This window comes from Pinus tabuliformis, chromosome Q (genome assembly GCF_031772625.1).
Source record: "Pinus tabuliformis cultivar Carrire ecotype Pingquan chromosome Q, CPIR1, whole genome shotgun sequence".
Classification (NCBI taxonomy): Eukaryota; Viridiplantae; Streptophyta; class Pinopsida; order Pinales; family Pinaceae; genus Pinus; species Pinus tabuliformis.
The window spans coordinates 420,881,866-420,898,876 of record NC_142296.1 but is presented as its reverse complement, the minus strand read 5'-3'; the positions used below and the strand labels follow the sequence as shown (position 1 = coordinate 420,898,876).

At 38.7% G+C, this 17,011-nt stretch overlaps 1 protein-coding gene across 1 annotated transcript; it reads left to right on the top strand.

Annotated features, from left to right (window-relative positions):
* The first annotated feature begins 12,133 nt into the window (after positions 1-12,133).
* On the top strand, positions 12,134-16,276 carry LOC149219997 (uncharacterized). The gene is made up of 3 exons (XM_089386971.1): positions 12,134-13,738; positions 14,309-14,534; positions 14,772-16,276. Exons 1-3 carry the CDS (start codon positions 12,134-12,136, stop codon positions 16,274-16,276), a joined length of 3,336 nt encoding a protein of 1,111 aa, XP_089243097.1.
* Positions 16,277-17,011: the final 735 nt, after the last annotated feature.

Below are 17,011 nucleotides of genomic sequence, written 5' to 3'. Positions count from 1 at the left end.
GGTTGTTGAACAAAACCAGTATAATGTGGTTGTTGATAACCAGGTTGAATGTGTGGTTGTCCATAACCTACAAAGTCTTGTTGACCAGGACCTTAGTAAGCTTGAGATTGACCAAAACCAAGTTGAGCCTATGGAACAAGTCCAAACTGGGGTTGGAATTGTTGGAATTGGGGTTGTTGAAATTAACGCTACCACGGTTGTTGAATCAACTGTTGTTGTTGTTGGTACAACTGTTGTTGATTTAACAGTTGTTGCTATCTAGCAATGAAAGGTTGGCCAGGTTGTGAATAAACTATACCAATGTAAGCCTGGGTCAGTCCAGATAAGGGTATACTAACCTGAGGTTGTTGCTGAACTCCAGAAACAAGTGGTTGTTGTAGAAAAACTTGAGGAATTTGAACTTCTTGACCTGAAACTTGTGGTTGCAAGGTAGAAGGATCAGTTTGTACTGGTTGAGATACAACAGTTTGAACTTGTGACTGTGGTACAGTAGTAACAACATGTGTAGTTGACACAATTTTCATTGGTTATGTTGGATACACAAGCCTCAGTTGAACTGGCATTGTTGGTTGCCATTGACAAACTCTAATTCTAGATTGACCTGAATACTGTAGGATATTACCATATGGTAGTCCTCTGAAATAAGGAGGATACGGTGAATAAGCATATTTCTCTCCATATGGTGGCAATCCAGTATTTAATGGATACATAGGTCTTTGTTGACTAGATTGCCCAGCTTGATACTGATATGCAGGATCAAACTGTTGAGTTCCCGTTAGAAAATAACTAGGTAAAACTCTGGTTGAGGACATGGGTGATGACCATGGTGTAGAAGCAACCCCTGAGTGGGTTCCAAACAATGATTGGTAACCAACCAGGATGGAAATTCACCGTATAGGTGCGACTCAGGAGTGGTAGAAAACATCAAAGAGGTTACAACAAAAGATTTTGTTGTAGCTGCATCAGATGATACAATCTAAGATGTTGACAGTTGTTCAGCCATGGTTAACTAACCTAAAAGTTGTCCTAAAGAATCAATGGGTACTTGAAAAGAAGAAAGATCAAATGAAGCGAAAAAAGCAGGAGTATTAGGGTACAGATAAAGCCCAGTTCCAAAGTGAAACAGGGTTCTAGGTGTGGAATCTTCTTCCAATTCCTCCTCTATAGCAATTAAACCTGGTGGAAGAACTTCACCGTCAGGTCCGTAAAATAATATTTCTAGTGTTGAGGAAGTTGAAGTTTCAATAGTTACTGATGTCTAAGGAGTAACCGGTTGGTCTTCTTCTGGTAAAGTAACAACTTCTGAATGTTGAAATTTGAAGTCCAGATGTTCGGGTAAGTGAACAACAGTTTCAGAAAGAGGTTCCTGAACAATTCCAAATTCAGATGTAACTTCTATTTGAACTGGTATAGATTCTATATTAACTTCTGGTTGAACTAATTCAAGTTTAGAAGTAATTTCTTGTTGGGCAATTTCAAGTTGAGGATCAAATTTTTGTTGAACAACCTCAATTATTGTTTCACTAGGATCAGTGCTAATGTCCTCAGGTAATTGTGAAACTTCTTTTTCAGAAATAGATGGGCCAGAAAAAGTTGGAGTAACTAGAGTCTTAGTACTTACCGAAATAGATGATTCAGGTAATTCAGATGAAGAACTAGGAGTTCTTGATGTACTAGACTCAGTTAAGTGAGACCACTTTGCCCGAATTGGTGTCGCTTCAGGAGGCAAAGGCGGTTTGCTCGTTGTTCTCCGTGAACGATGGGGTATGGGTTGATGTTCCTCCACAATTTTTGATTAATTTTATTATCAAAAAAGAAATAAAAAAAAGGGGTATACTACGCAAAAGGTTTACCAAGCAACTGTGAACTGCAGAATACCTCCTGGTGAACTAAGAAGTACGAGTTAACACTCTCCCCGAATGCTGTGTTTGGTGTATCATAGTTTACAAGGCGGTTGACTCGGTTACTTAAGGATGGATAGCAACCTAGAGTTTTCCTCCCATATATACCCAAAGGTACGTGGAGGCCCAGTCCGTATAAGCGTTGTCTAATGCAAAACTGCACAGTGAGAGCATTCCCATATACTTTACGTACTATAACATTGCCCTATATACCTGAAGGTACGTGGATGAGCTATGATATACTTATGTACATGGAATGAGGTATCACACTCGGGATGTATTGAAAACAAGTTAGCGACAACTACTTTGTTTTACGATGCTGGAACATGTCTCTAGCCTATAACCACTAAATTTTCTCGTTAATGACAATGCTCCATTAGGTAAATTGATGTTTATTTTAAGTTGATCCTGCTTAGGAATTTGCCTTTCAAGTTCACCACGTGATGTATTCTAAAATTCCTAGGAATGCAACTACCATGATAAGCATTCTTTCCATTCAATTTAACGATGAAAATCCTAGCTACTTGGGGATAGAGCAATCAGATTTCTATTGATCAAAGAGCAAAGAGCACAATCTAAATGCAATTTTCCTACACTATTCCTGTCAGCACACACAAACTTTTTCAATGCAACATGCATGTATTTTTTTTCGATTTTGTTAATGTGAATATGAACAAAAGGAAATATGCACATACAATCAATCAATCTTTCATATGAATGAAGACTTTTACGATAGTTCAGGTTCGAAGGAAGAGAAGACTTTACGACACTTTCTTTCGAATGAAGATTAATCAATTATATCCTAACTTTGACTATTGATTGATAATGACAAAGAAAACATGAAGAAACATTAATCAATCCAATCAAAGTTGGGCTAGACCAGGAGATAAACACTCATTTTTAGAGACATAACATTCATTGATCAATCAGCAAACAATCAAACAGAGAAAATTTGGTAAAAACTCTTTCCAAAGGTAGGAAACTGATCCTAGGAGGATCAACATAGCCCAGAGTGGGAGACAGTGTGCTTCAGAGCACTGTCCCTAAGCCAGGGATGCTCTGCAATGCACTGTGTCCCTCACAAGCCTATGCCGGTGACAGTAAGCCATTTCAAAAGGAAATTTGACACAATTTTGACCAATTTTTCAATGTAAACAACTGAATTACAATCTTTGAACACAAATAGAGTCTACAAGGATGTCTTAGGAGGCGGATAAGCTACTAGGAAAGAGGATTCTTCCCCAGTGGAGTCACCAATTTGTTTTGGATAATTTAGCATCTACAGATAAACACTAATTCACTAGACAAGTATGTGCCTAGAACAACAGTTTAAAGAGTTTTAGACTTTCCCTATAAGCAATAGATAAGAAGAGAGGATAGAAGGCCTATTTGTAGTTTCGCTTTCCCCTCGTCTCCCTTGTATCAATTTCGTCACTCCTTCCCATACTTAATCCGCTTCAAAAGTACCATGTCAACACAATAGAAGACAAAAACTAATCAAAGCATATGATCCATTGAATATAAATGAAAGGAATCAGAAGCAATTCATACATATAAGCACTATGAAAGAACACATCATATGGAAAAATATTCAAATACTTTATTAGATAGAACGAGGAATTACAACCATCAGTTTCTGATTCAAAGTCATTCCTCCAGCTTGGAACCCATCCACATCACATTAAAAGCAAGACAAGCTTCTGGCATCACATCATTTGCTCCAAAGTCAAGTCTCATAGCAGCATTATCTCCTTACAATTCAACATAATCCAGCCCCTGATCACTTAGATGAGTGGTCAATTTATAGGAAGATGAAGGAGGCTTTTTCATTAATGGTGAAATTGAATGGCCTTCCATACTTAGAATTAGTTCCATGGAGGAAGGGATGAGAGGATAAGATGCACCTTAACTTATTCCTCATCCATTTTCGAGCTCATAGGAGTTGATAAGTTAGGGAAACTTCTAAATGACTCAATAAAATAAGAATATTCCCGAAACCCTATGTGAATTTTGCTCATTCTCATTCTCACCTAGCGCAGGTGAAAGGAAGCCTAAGTGCTCTACAAAGCACCCTGGCCGTGGACTTAACTGCTCTGCAGTGCACCTTCATAAGGGCTTATCTGCGCTGGTCCCTCTAGAGGTAATTTCTGGATGTCTTCAAGTCATGAAACAGTCTGGGAAGGAGGCATTCAAAGGGTTTAATTGTTTAGGGCATGAAACAACTGATTTTAGGGTTTTATGAGTCCTAAATCACTGATCTAAATGTTAGGATTTGATGTGCCCAGATAGATCTGTAACACTTTCCTATCCTTTTTCATTTCGCAAAAAAACCTTGCTTCAATGCAAATTATTGAGTTCATAGTCCTTTGAGTCTAAAACCCTTGCAAAAACACCTTGAGGCTTGCATGCCTTAATGGCAAGTCCTCATGCCGAGGAACAATGGGAATACATCAATGTCCCTTGTTCATCAGATCTTCTAGGTACTCGACAACAGCAAAATTATTCGTACTTAGCAAGATGTGTTTGGGCATCTTGACTCTCATTGTCATCAATGGTGAGAGTTCTCGTGTTGACTAGTGGCATCCGTTAATGGCCACTAAGTCAACAATTTCCTACTATGTTCGACATCATAACATTTTTATGATCAAAATTTTGTAGCCACCACACATGCAGTTCATCCATTTCTAAAGGGTAAGTTAAGGTATGTCATTTTCTAACTTTTTACCATAAAATTCCTTGAAAAGCTAGAATGATAATTTTTGGAAAAAAAAAAAAAAACAAACAAAAACAAAAACAAAAACATTTCTCTTCCTCATCTCATAATATTGCCAATATCATTAGTTGAGGGGGGATACATTCATATTCAAATTTTTCCATATTCATATCACATTCAAAATCCCACATACTTTCAAAAGATATTAATTATTACATTATTGTTATGAGCATACAAAGGCATGTCAAAAGTACTAAAAAATATAATTGGGTACAAACACAATCATGGTTTTCACACAAGAACCAACTATGATGCAATCCAATAAAGATATACTTTGCAACAATGATCAAATTATCATCATGCAAAGTTCAAAGATCAAAAATGAATGCAACAACAAAATATGGTTGTAACACAAGAACCAACCATGTTGCAATTCAACTAAAAGATTTTGCAGAGGTATGAAGTTACCAAATGATATCATGCAAAGTTAAGCCAAAGCTCAAGGATAAAAAAAAGAATTAATGTAATAGATTGCATGAGGACATGCAATAGCTTTAGTTGCGGGGTATGTTCGGCCTTGAAATTGTCATTCACTTCCATTACATTTTCAATTATATTTCCATATTGTCACCTTCACTCCACCTCTATTTCATTATATTTACCTCCATTTCATTACATTTACCTTACCATTGTCATTATTGGGACACATTTATGTTTTTCCAAACTTTATTAATTCTTAGCATTTTTAAGTGAATTTATGATTAAAAATTAGAAAATAATGTGCATATACTTATACCTAACAAGTGGGATGAGATTATTGACATGTGTAGGTCAAAAGGAAGCTTTTAAAAGACTCTTATGTGGCCTCCCAAAACCAAATTCGAATTTGAGTGGAGAAGATCATGGGATCATGAGGATATGTGTCCCATTTCCTATTTGTATTGAAACTCTAAGAAGACATGTGTATTATCATTTCCTATTTTGATTGTAACTCTAGAGATATGGGGAGAGATTCATGGACTCTCATTAATGAGATAGCCTCTCATATTTTTGTATAAATAGGGGAAGTTTTCTCCTATCATGGAGATGTGTAAAATCGGAGTTATGCTCAAGCTTTGAATACATAATTAGATAGTGGCACCTTATGGTGGAAATAATATTGAGAGCGGGGTGAAGCAGTATTATCATATCAATAATTTTATTTCCCAAACAAATTTATATATGCTACTTCAGTGAAGTGAACTACCGCGTACATGCAATTGTGATTAAGGAAACTAGCGTATATCCGGAGAACTTGTGATTTAGACAATCTATCATGTGTTGATCTTAAAGCAGGATATCAGAGATTTATTGGATAGTGCAGTAAAAGTAGAATAAAGCATCACACATAATCAACACACATGAACACCAAGATGTAAGGTGGAAACCCAATGTGGATGAAAACCACCTGCTGTTGTCATCTCTGTCTTCTTTTCAGAAAATTTGTTTACAATCTTGTACTGGTGCAGACTCATACTAGTACGTAGGCACTCACCTCTAGAAGGCTACAACCTTCTCTCATTCTCCAGCTTCTACTGGAAGGGAGATACAACCCCCCTAGATCTTGTACTGGCCAATATGTTTACCAGTACGTAGGTGCCCACCTACAGAAGGCTATGACCTTCTCTCTTCCTCTAGGGACCACATTTCATGAATTTTCAAACTGGATACTCCTAGATCATAACACCACAATCTGAAGGCCATGTTTCATGAAATTTTCACACTGGACCCATCATAATTTTTAAACTTAAACTGCATCAACCAATATTCAGATAATCTAAATAATCAAATCACTGACAATAGAACACTGTTTTGAACCCAGAACCCTGCATCATCATTCAGAACCAGCTATAACCTCAAAAATCATGCATTAGAGTGTATACGCTACTTGGCTACACCCAAACTTCGTGTATACACTACTTCTGTTAATTGAACTTGCGTATACCTTCAAAACTACTGCAAACATAAACTTTTGAATCAAGTCTGTACCAACTATCAATATTCTAAACATCTACTGTCAACTTTCAGAGTTTTACACAGGAAGGGAGAGAGATCATTGCTTCTCACTTATATAATCAATCAATCAAATTTCATCCTCCTTCTGCATTCAGTTTTGCATTCAGATCTAAGAAGAATTCATTGAAAAACAACAGTAAAATAACAGAATTTTATCAGATAGATCAATCAGATCTGAAAAAGAAGTTTTTCTTTTGTATATGTTGTTTGAAAGAACTGAACTTGTGTGTATACACTCTTTGGTTGAGACAAACCTGTGTATAGATCTGCAAATATTGACTCAGAATTTTGCAGCAATTCCAGACTTCAGACAAACCTAGATCATGATAGATGACGAATAGAACATGGGAAACACATCAGATCTAGTCTCCCCTAATATCAGATCATTCAAGAATAAGTCATTTAAAGTCTCATGATTCCTGATCCAATATTGAACTCAAGGTGCACATGAATATTTCAGATCTAGTCCCAAACATAACCTTACAACATAAAATATACTTCAAATAGAAGTATTCCTTAGAATCTTATTGCTTGCACACCTGGCCTAATGATCTTCTCCTCCTTATATACTCTTAGGCCTTTCTCAATACCTTGGACCAAAACCACTTAGGACCAATACCTTGGACCAAATACCTAGGGTCAATACCTTGGACCAAATACCTAGGGTCAATACCTTGGACCAAATACCTCGGACCAAATACCTTGGACCAATACCTTGGATCAAATACTTGGTTTTCCAACATGTACACGCTTTTCCTCCTGTGAAAGTGTGTGTATACGTTATACGCTTCTTTTGTTCTGTTAACCCGTGTGTATACGCTTCTTGGACAAAGTGAACCAGCGTATACCTCTCTTTCTTCATTCTTTGGAGTCTAATCTACAGGGAAAATTTTAAGAACCCCCCCCCCCAAATTTATATGTATAATAAATGGGCGAATCTCCATGGTATATAGGAAAAATGGAAGGCGATTTTATCAATAATATAATATGTATATATAATTTTTTGGCGAATCTCTCACCAGGCATGGCGAATATTTTACTCAATTATAAAATCTTGTAAGATCTTGGTGAGTCTTTCACTAAATAATAAAACTTTGTAAGGTCCTAGTGAATCTTAGCATTGTGAACTCTTAGAGAATTTTTTGAAAAAGTATAAAACCATATATGACCAGAGCCACATGGTGGCAATATCACTATTTTTTTCACATTTCCACAAAATGGAACTTGTTTATAAAATTATAAAAAGGCCAACCAATTCCCTTATAATATGCAGGTAAGCTTATAACAGAGTCTGATACATCTACTATGCTTGTCCTCATTCAAGTGTCATAGCTACTATACTTAACACTGTGAATCACAACTCTCTCAGAACTCAACTCTATAGTGTAATTAAAACCTTTGGAAATTGAATCTGACAACTCTATAAAAAGGATTAGTGAAATAGAAGCTTTTGTGAATGAGCCCACTAATTATCACTGCTAAACAATCAATCCAGACTATGAAGTCTTCCATCTTGATCACAATCATGCTCACGATCAAGGGAGTGCGACCACCTAGCCTGACATAATGGCCATCATAGCTTCCAATAATCAACAACCACCTTGCAAGGACATCCTAGCTCATGTCTCATGAATTTTATTCATCAATATTAACTAATATAAATCTTATAAAGATAATATTAGAATCCTCTCCGGATTCACTGTTAATACAAGGGTAAAGGAAATTTTCTAGCTCAAGGCACTAGCCAATACCAACTTTGGTATTTGTGACCCCTTTGTAGGGATGCACCTACCCTGCCCCGTTGGGTTTCTGCCTTGTAACATACTTCAAGGATCACAAGACTTTCCAATCTTCCTACTCCATTAGACACACTTTATATGCTATACATAGTGAATGGAAAAGAAGCATTATAGAACACACAATTTCACAGAAGGAAGAAAAATCTTAGCCAGTTCAATATCAAAATCTTAACCACTGATTAATAAAGAATAACAAGTAGTGTAATGAATTGTTCCGAGTTATTTATTTACAAGCTGTAAAGAATGTAGTGGAATGGAAAATATTACTTAGGCAACCCTTCAATATTTTCTACTAATATGTCTGTGCATGTACATATTAAATTAAGAGCATTGTTGAATACAAAGTTTCATTTTCTCTTGCCTCCATTTTGACAAATCAATGTGAAATTAGTGTCACTTTGAATCTCCTTTCTTGTGTGGATGTTTTGAAAAATCAATGTGAAATTAAAGTCACTTTGAATTTCCTTTCCTGCGAGGGATCACATCAACAGTTGATTAGTAAAATATAATCTACTATATATTATGTTCAAGAAACTGACTGCAATCTATAGTGGAAACGGGACCTCAATTCTTATTCTGAATTTGAATATCTCAGGACAACATAAGAGATAAAAATGCATATGGCCTTAGTAGCTAGAAAACAATCACTCCATCATTATAAGACCACCTAGATTTCGGCACTTAATCTAAATAATGGCACTAGTTGTAGTGCTTATTTGCATTAACACCATGGAAAGGCAACAACAATGTTTCAAAGTACACTTACTTGAAAAGTTGTAACATTCTGAGAATATTTAACGATAGCATCTGAACCTCATAGCTATGGTGGGGAAACTAGGGAACCCAAATATTGGAAGATATCTCATACCAAATTTGAGAAAAAAATAAAAAAGGGAAAAAATCAAAATCTATAAATCAAGCAATGAATTGTTTACAAATCAAATACAATTCCTTTAACTAACAGTTAAATTGTGGTGATATATTTAAATATTTAGTAAGAGGTAACTTCAAACGATGGAATATTACCTTTGTCATTACTGTCATCCCTCAGTGACTGAGATTACAAATCATACTTATGGAAAGATTGTAAGAAATTCTGTGAAATAGTAAAGCGTAAACTCTATTTTCAAGCAACAAAATCAAGACATTGTTACATCAAGAGCCATAATTGATACATAATCAATGAATCAATTCCTTGTATGGCACAAGCTTGTTTCACAACCTCTATTTTCTCAATAACAAAATCAAGACATTGTATGTGGTTATTGCCAAAAGGAAACTGCATTCTAATTTGGAATAGGATCTTATCAAAAGGAAGAGAAAGAACGATGGAGCAGGTAAGGGTTTCGAGTCCTGGTCAGAGAACTGAACCTCGAACAGGGTTTGGGTAGGCAGCCGGGACCTGACGCCATGCACAGATGCCGACGCGGGAGAATACCTTTCAGCTATTGCAACTGGCAGATGGAGGTTAAACCGTGTTTTGGCATATACTTTTGTTTGGTAATGTAAAACCTTATCATTGACATCAGTTTGTTTTTCCGTTCACTTGGTCTGTCGGTTGTCGTGTTACATTGGAAAGGCTCAACCATGGTTAAACCCGCCGAGTTTTTAGCCCTGGACCCAGATGTTGAAGATATTCTCTCCATGTGGGGGAAGGATATCACTTCTCAGAACGTGGATTACTATTTTGGGTCTGTAGAAATACCAAGTCCGGAGGCTGTATCGCAGGTGGAAACCCCTCAGGTTTTATTCCAAGGCAAGGGGTTGGACAGAGTGGTTCAGAATGTTGGTTCAGCGGACGGCCATAAACAATCAGAGAAAGGGTCTGAACCGAGAGGGGTGAGTGTGGCCAGTTTACCCACGGACCCAAAAGGCAAAACACAGAAAACTCGGTTTACAAACCCTAAGGGGCTAGAAGAAATAACCCATTTAGGGTTTCCTGCAGGCATTGAACAGCCTTGGACACCAGGAGTTACGACCTCGCTTACGAGGATTACACTTCCAAGAGAACCCCAAGTCCAACTTGGGTCTTCAGCAAGCGAGCTCGGAGTTTCTTTAGCAGGGGGACAGGCAGGTAATGATGGACTGGAGGCTGATTTCTTGTTCTCTGGGAATGACGATATGGGACTTTCAGGTCAGATCCCGCCATTGTTGGAATCAGAAACCCTATTGGGCTCAGCACAGATAACCTCAGAAAATAACGAGGATCGTGAAGGTATAAGACCGGCGGTGGAAAGTTTAAGGAATAAAGGAGCGACAAGGAAACAGAAAAGACCCATTGGAACACAGGTGATAGCAGACAATCTGATCCTGGGGATGGAGGTGTCCATGATAGAAGCCCTAGCGGTTGCGGACTGTACTTTGGTCGGCAGGGTTAGAGGTAAGCTATATACATCAGATTTTCTTCAAGGCTGGGGTGAAAAATGTTTCACGGCAGATAGACCTTTACAGTTCGAAGCCCTAGTATTAGCTAAAGGTTGGTTCAAGCTCAGATTTGCAGACAGAGAATCGGCGGATTGGGTCCTTCAGCGAATCTGGCACATTGATAACATACCAGTGCTGTTAAAGAAATGGTCTCCTTTATTTGATGCTATCAAGGAGCGCACGGATGTGTTTCCTGTTTGGGTGCGTGCTCCGGGTTTACCTTCATTCCTATGGACCGAGGAAGTTTTCAAAACCATCGGTAATAGGTTGGGGGTGTACATGGATGCGGATATGACTTTCTTGACTACGAAAAATAGGGCAATTGCGCGCATTCTGGTCATGCTCAAACCGAGTGGGGGCCTGGCACAAAAGATTAATCTACAATTCAATGAATATGTATATGAGCAGATACTAGACTACGAACATCTGCCATTTAGATGCCATTGGTGCCACGAGTATGGGCACATGGCAAAAGATTGTCCACATAAGAGAAGAAGGAGACATTTCCGAAGGACAACAGCTCACAGAGAAAATGCTCAAGAAGATGTTCAGATGACGATGGAGCAGGATTTGCCGGAGTCGCAAGAACCAATGAATCTGGTGGCTGAGGAGACAGAGAAGGGACCAGCGGATGAAAGCGAACAATCTAAGGAGACGGCGGTGGAAAATGCCAAAGAACCGGAAGATGTGGAAGGGTTCGTCGAGGAAGTAGCTAAAGAACCAGAAGCCGTGGAAGGGTTCGTAGAGGAAAAAAATGCAAATCAAGCCCAAATCGACGAATCGGAGAAGGGTAAGAGCTCAGGGACTCCTACTTCCTCTTTTATTTCTCATGAGCATCCTTATGTAAAACATAATATTGCTTCCTCATCATATAAAGAGCAAGAAAATAATAATGTTGAAAATTTGGATCACTTAATGTTAAATCCGGATGTGGAAACATTAGCTGAAACCTTACCGCTACTGGACATAAATTGTGAAGAAAAATGGCCTCCTCTCTCTCTCCCTGTGACCCGGCCTCCCTGCCCCTACAACCTGAGATCTTTGGGTGGGAATCAAGAGACTCAGGGGTCTTTAGGCGGTCTGGGAATGATACATTCACAGAACAAATCCAAAAACAAACGAGGACGGAAATCTGATCTGTCCAAGGCGAAACTAAAAGCAAAGATAGATGTTGCAGACGGTAAACAATATTCCATCACGGGGGTTCTTAGAGCAGCTCATCCCCCTGAGGGTGTTATCAAATGATTCTGACATCCTGGAATTGCAGAGGTTTGGCCAGCAAACCTAAAAAACTGGCCTTGAAAGAATGGATATCCAACTCTAAAGCAGATGTTATTTTTCTGCAAGAAACTCTGGGGAAGGCTTATGAGATTGAATCTATGCTAAAGTCCCTTCTGCCTGGGTGGGCATTCAGTGCTATGGATGTCTTTGGACATTCGGGGGGCATTGCAATTGGGTACAAAGAAGGGAGGGTAAAAGTCCTCAATAACTGGGGGATGAAGAATGTTATGGGAATGGAGTTAATATCCCCAGACTTTACTTTTCCCATCACCATAGTAAATATCTATGGGCCATGCCAAGGCAGGGAATCCTTCTGGGATGAATTGATGTCAAAATCTGTTATGAAAGCACCAATGATGATAATGGGAGGTGATTTAAATTTTACTATGGGCAGAGCGGAAGCTTGGGGACCATCGGCGAGAGAAGATCCTCTTACAGATTTTTTCCATAATCTCATCACAGAGAATAATTTTATAGACCCTTCCCCGATCAAGATAAAGCCTACTTGGAGGAATCGAAGGATAGGAGAAGACAGGATTGCCAAAAGATTAGATCGGTTCTTGCTATCGGACTCTTTATCCACCAATGCTCCTTTGATCAGACAGTGGGTTGAGGAAATAGGGAATTCGGATCATTTCCCGATTTTCTTAGATATATCTATTCCTCCTCACAAACCCCCAGCCCCTTACAAATTTAATCCTGCTTGGCTCCATGATCCAACTTTCAGCAACCTGTTTAAAGAAACTTGGATTCACCCTGATCACAATGCAGGCGAGGAGAAAAGCTTTTTGTTCATGGAAAATTTAAAAAGATTGAAATCAGCTACAATTTCCTGGGCAAAGGACAGAAAACTGAAACAAAATGAGGAGTTGATCAGTATAAGGGAGGAGCTGAAACAGATGGAGGACTTGGATTCAGATGGATACTCATCACAAGACTCTAAGGATAGAATTCTTCTCTTGGAGAAGCAGCAAAACAAAATTCTTTTGGAAAGGGAAGAAGAATGGAGAATTAAGAGCAGGGCAATTTGGCTAAAATCTGGGGATGAGAACACTAGATTCTTCCATAATTTTGCAAAAGGAAGGAAATCAATAAATACTATATGGCACCTTAAAGATGAAGAAGGGAGAGATGTCAGGTCCTTTCCAGAGCTTTCTGGTTTAGGGAAAAGACATTTTCAAAACATTTTTGCAGATCAGGGAGAGGCTACTATTGCAGAAGTCTTTAAAACAGTGCAATGTTTTCCTAGATTCATTGAGGAAGACGAAGGTGAAGATCTTACAATTCCGGTCACTAAGGAGGAGATTGAAGCAGCTATGAAGCTTATGGGCAAAGACAAAAGTCCAGGCCCTGATGGTTGGACAATAGAATTGTTTCTCCATTTTTTTGAACAAATTGGAGCCGAGATAACTGAAGTAGTTGAAGAGTCTAGGCTGAAAGGAGAAGTCTATAGACCATTTAACTCAACATTTATTGCTCTCATTCCAAAGAAGGATGAGCCAGAAAGTTTTGAAGACTTCAGACCAATTTCATTGTGTAACTGCATTTACAAGATTATTTCAAAGGTTATTGCTCTCAGATTAGCACCAATCTTGTCAAGAAACATCTCAATGGAACAATTTGGGTTCTTGGATGGCAGACAAATCCATGAAGCCATAGGTGTCGCACAGGAGGTAATCCATAGTGTCAAGCTGAAGAAAAAGAAGGGAGCTGTTATCAAAATTGACCTCTCCAAAGCATATGATAGGATCAGCTGGCTCTATCTACGAATGCTTCTAACTCATGTGGGCTTCAGCTATCCTTTTGTCAGCTGGATCATGGGGTGCATTTCAAATGTCAGCTTTGCAGTTTTGGTCAATGGAGCTGCCTCTTCTTTCTTTAATAGCCAGAGAGGCCTCAGACAAGGGTGTCCTTTGTCCCCTCTCCTGTTCCTCCTTGTGGCTGAAGGGCTTAGTAGACTGATACATAAAGCCAGAAGGGAGGATAAGGTAAAAGGTATTGAGGTAGCAATCAATCTCTACATCACCCACCTTCTTTTCGTTGATGATATATTGATTTTCACTAATGGTAATTACAGCGAATTAAAGGAGATAAAATGTATTTTTGATCTTTTTCTAAAAGCTACTGGAATGCAGATAAATTCTGGGAAATCACAAGTTTGTTTGGCAGATATTGACAGAAGGGAAAGAAATCAAATGTCTGATCTTTTTCCTTTCCCTAGCCAACCTCTGGATGTTCCATTCAAATATCTGGGTTTTTGGTTAAAGCCAGATGCTTACAGAAAAGAAGACTGGAACTGGCTCATAGCAAAAATTGAAGCCAAAATATCTCATTGGAGTTATAGATGGTTGTCCAGAGCTGGTAGGTTGACACTTATTAAATCAGTCTTGTTAGCCATCCCAGTTTACTGGGCTGCCCTAACTTGGATTCCTAAAGGTGTAATGGAGAAAATCAGAAGAATCTGTTGCAGATTTTTATGGGCTGGCTCAAAGGAATCCTCGGGTTTACCATGGGTGGCATGGGACAAAGTGGCCAGACCAAAAGAGTGGGGAGGTTGGGGGATTAAAAGACTCCCTGAGTTCAGCACCTCGTTAGCAGCAAAGTCAGGTTGGCGACTTATAACTATAGAAAACCTGTGGACGAGGGTGGTAAAAAGGAAGTATATAGATCCAATGCCTTTGGAAGATTGGATTCGGAGTCAGAATAAGAAGGCAAAAAACTCTTCAGTTATTTGGAAGGCCACGGTGGATGCTTTCTCAGTGATCGAGCAAGGGTTAGCATGGAAAGTGGGAGATGGCAGACAGATCAGGATTGGAAGAGACCCTTGGGTTGGGTGTAATGAAGCTTTTGCTTTATCACCAGGGCTTCTTCGACATCTTGATTCTAAAGGTATTACATCAATAAATCAGGTGGAAAGAGTTGGACAGTCCACTATCTGGGGACAGGCTTGGAAGGACGATGAAGAGTTAGGGTTAAATGCTAGATGGAAGAATGAATGGGCAGGCTTCATCAAAGAACTAAAACGATCCAATGTCAGGATAAAACAGGAACCTGACCGTTTAATGTGGGCTCACAGCAAAACTGGGGGGTATTCACCAAAAGAGGGATACTCTTTTCTATTAGGAAAGATAGGATGGGGAGCCCCGGATTGGTGGGCCAAAGATATATGGAAACTCAAAAGCCCTGCCAAATCCAAGCTCTTTCTATGGTGTATTCTAAGAAGGAAGGCTCCAACTTGGGAAACACTACAATCTAGGTTTTTAGCTGGTCCAGGGCGATGTCCCTTGTGCAAATCTGATGAGGAAACCACAGATCACCTTTTCACCACCTGCTCTTACTCAAGGAAGATATGGGAGGAGGTCACTGGTTTTCTCAAGGTAAATGCACAGTGGGGACATGATCCGCTGGGAGATGCTTGGAGGAAATGGTGGCAAACTTATTCGGAAGGGAATATGAGGAACCTGCCTATTATCTTCTGTTGGGGCGTGTGGCTTGCTAGAAATAAGAGTTTGTTCCAAGATCAAAACACACCGACTTCTGTTATTGCTACTAATATCACAGCCATTTATTCTGCTCTGCCTCCTCCTGAGGAAAAAAAAAAATCCAGAACCAAACAAAATAATATCATTATACAGGAGGATATCCCTTGTGGTTTCTTTGATGGGGCCTCACAAAACAATAGGGCTGGTGCAGGCTTGTGCATACATTTCAATTCCGAACATTCTCTAAGAGCTTCGGTTGGGTTGGGTGCTGGAACAAATAATTATGCAGAACTTTCTTCCTTACGATTCCTATTATGCTGGCTACATCACAAAAACATCAACTCTATTCAGATATTTGGGGATTCTCTTAATGTTATAAATTGGATCAATGGTTTAGCTGCTTGTCAAAATCAAATTTTGATGACAATTGTTGAAGAAATTTTATTCCTGAAGACATTCTTTTACAGGTTCTCACTTTGCCATATCTACAGGGAAAGGAATGAAGAAGCAGATCAGCTATCTAAGGCTGGTCTACAACAGGATCCGGGCAGCTGGGAGATAGAAGAGATTCGTCAGGGGCAGTCTTACAGATCAGATCAGCCCCCATATGATCAGCCATAGTGATCTCAGTATATAGCTTCATTTTTGTCGGCACCATTCACAGCTTATCTTTCCACTGTTACATTTTTTGTATATATTTTTCCTTAGTAGTATACTCTTTCGGCAAGTAGATCACAGTTTACAGTCTTCTTATTATAATTTTTGTTACATTACAAAACATTGGAGGTCATACCTTTTTTGACTGTAAGGGGTTGTTTTTCCTTCTCTGAAGGAGACCCCGGGTTTCACATGATACTTTGCTTTTTGGATATTAATCATCCTCCCGGGAGGAAGACTACTACAGGTTTACAATACAGCAGAAAAGCTCCCTTATGGTTGAGCAGTGAATGAACACATGAGCCCAGCATGGCTTTAGAACAAATGTATGAAAACTTTTTATAAGATCATAATAAAAAGTTTTGCTTTTTTCCCCGGAAAAAAAAGGATCTTATCAAAAGACATGGATTTATTCAAAGCTACAAAGCCTAATGGGTTACTGAAAAATAAGTTGGAATATGGGATCATGATACTTAAATTGAAAAAATATGCTTTCCTTTTAGAAACATTACAGTTATACAATGTTTTTTGAAAGCATTAGAATTTGAAATTGGGCCTTTCTATCAAGACAAATTTTCATTAACAGAATGTACTTTCCTACCTGAAACGTTGTAGATATCCAAGAAAAACTTGAAAAGCATAAGAGAACTTAGCATAATGTACTTTTTCCTTCCTTAACATTCTTAAAGAGTTGAGGTT

What these genes read in the sequence shown, in the direction of transcription:
- LOC149219997 (XM_089386971.1), top strand. Translation starts at nt 12,134, where the DNA reads ATGATTCTGACATCCTGGAATTGCAGAGGTTTGGCCAGCAAACCTAAA. An exon ending in TTTACAAGATTATTTCAAAG is followed by an intron (nt 13,739 to 14,308) that starts GTTATTGCTCTC and finishes ACTGGAATGCAG; the next exon opens with ATAAATTCTGGGAAATCACA. An exon ending in TAGATGGTTGTCCAGAGCTG is followed by an intron (nt 14,535 to 14,771) that starts GTAGGTTGACAC and finishes CCTCGTTAGCAG; the next exon opens with CAAAGTCAGGTTGGCGACTT.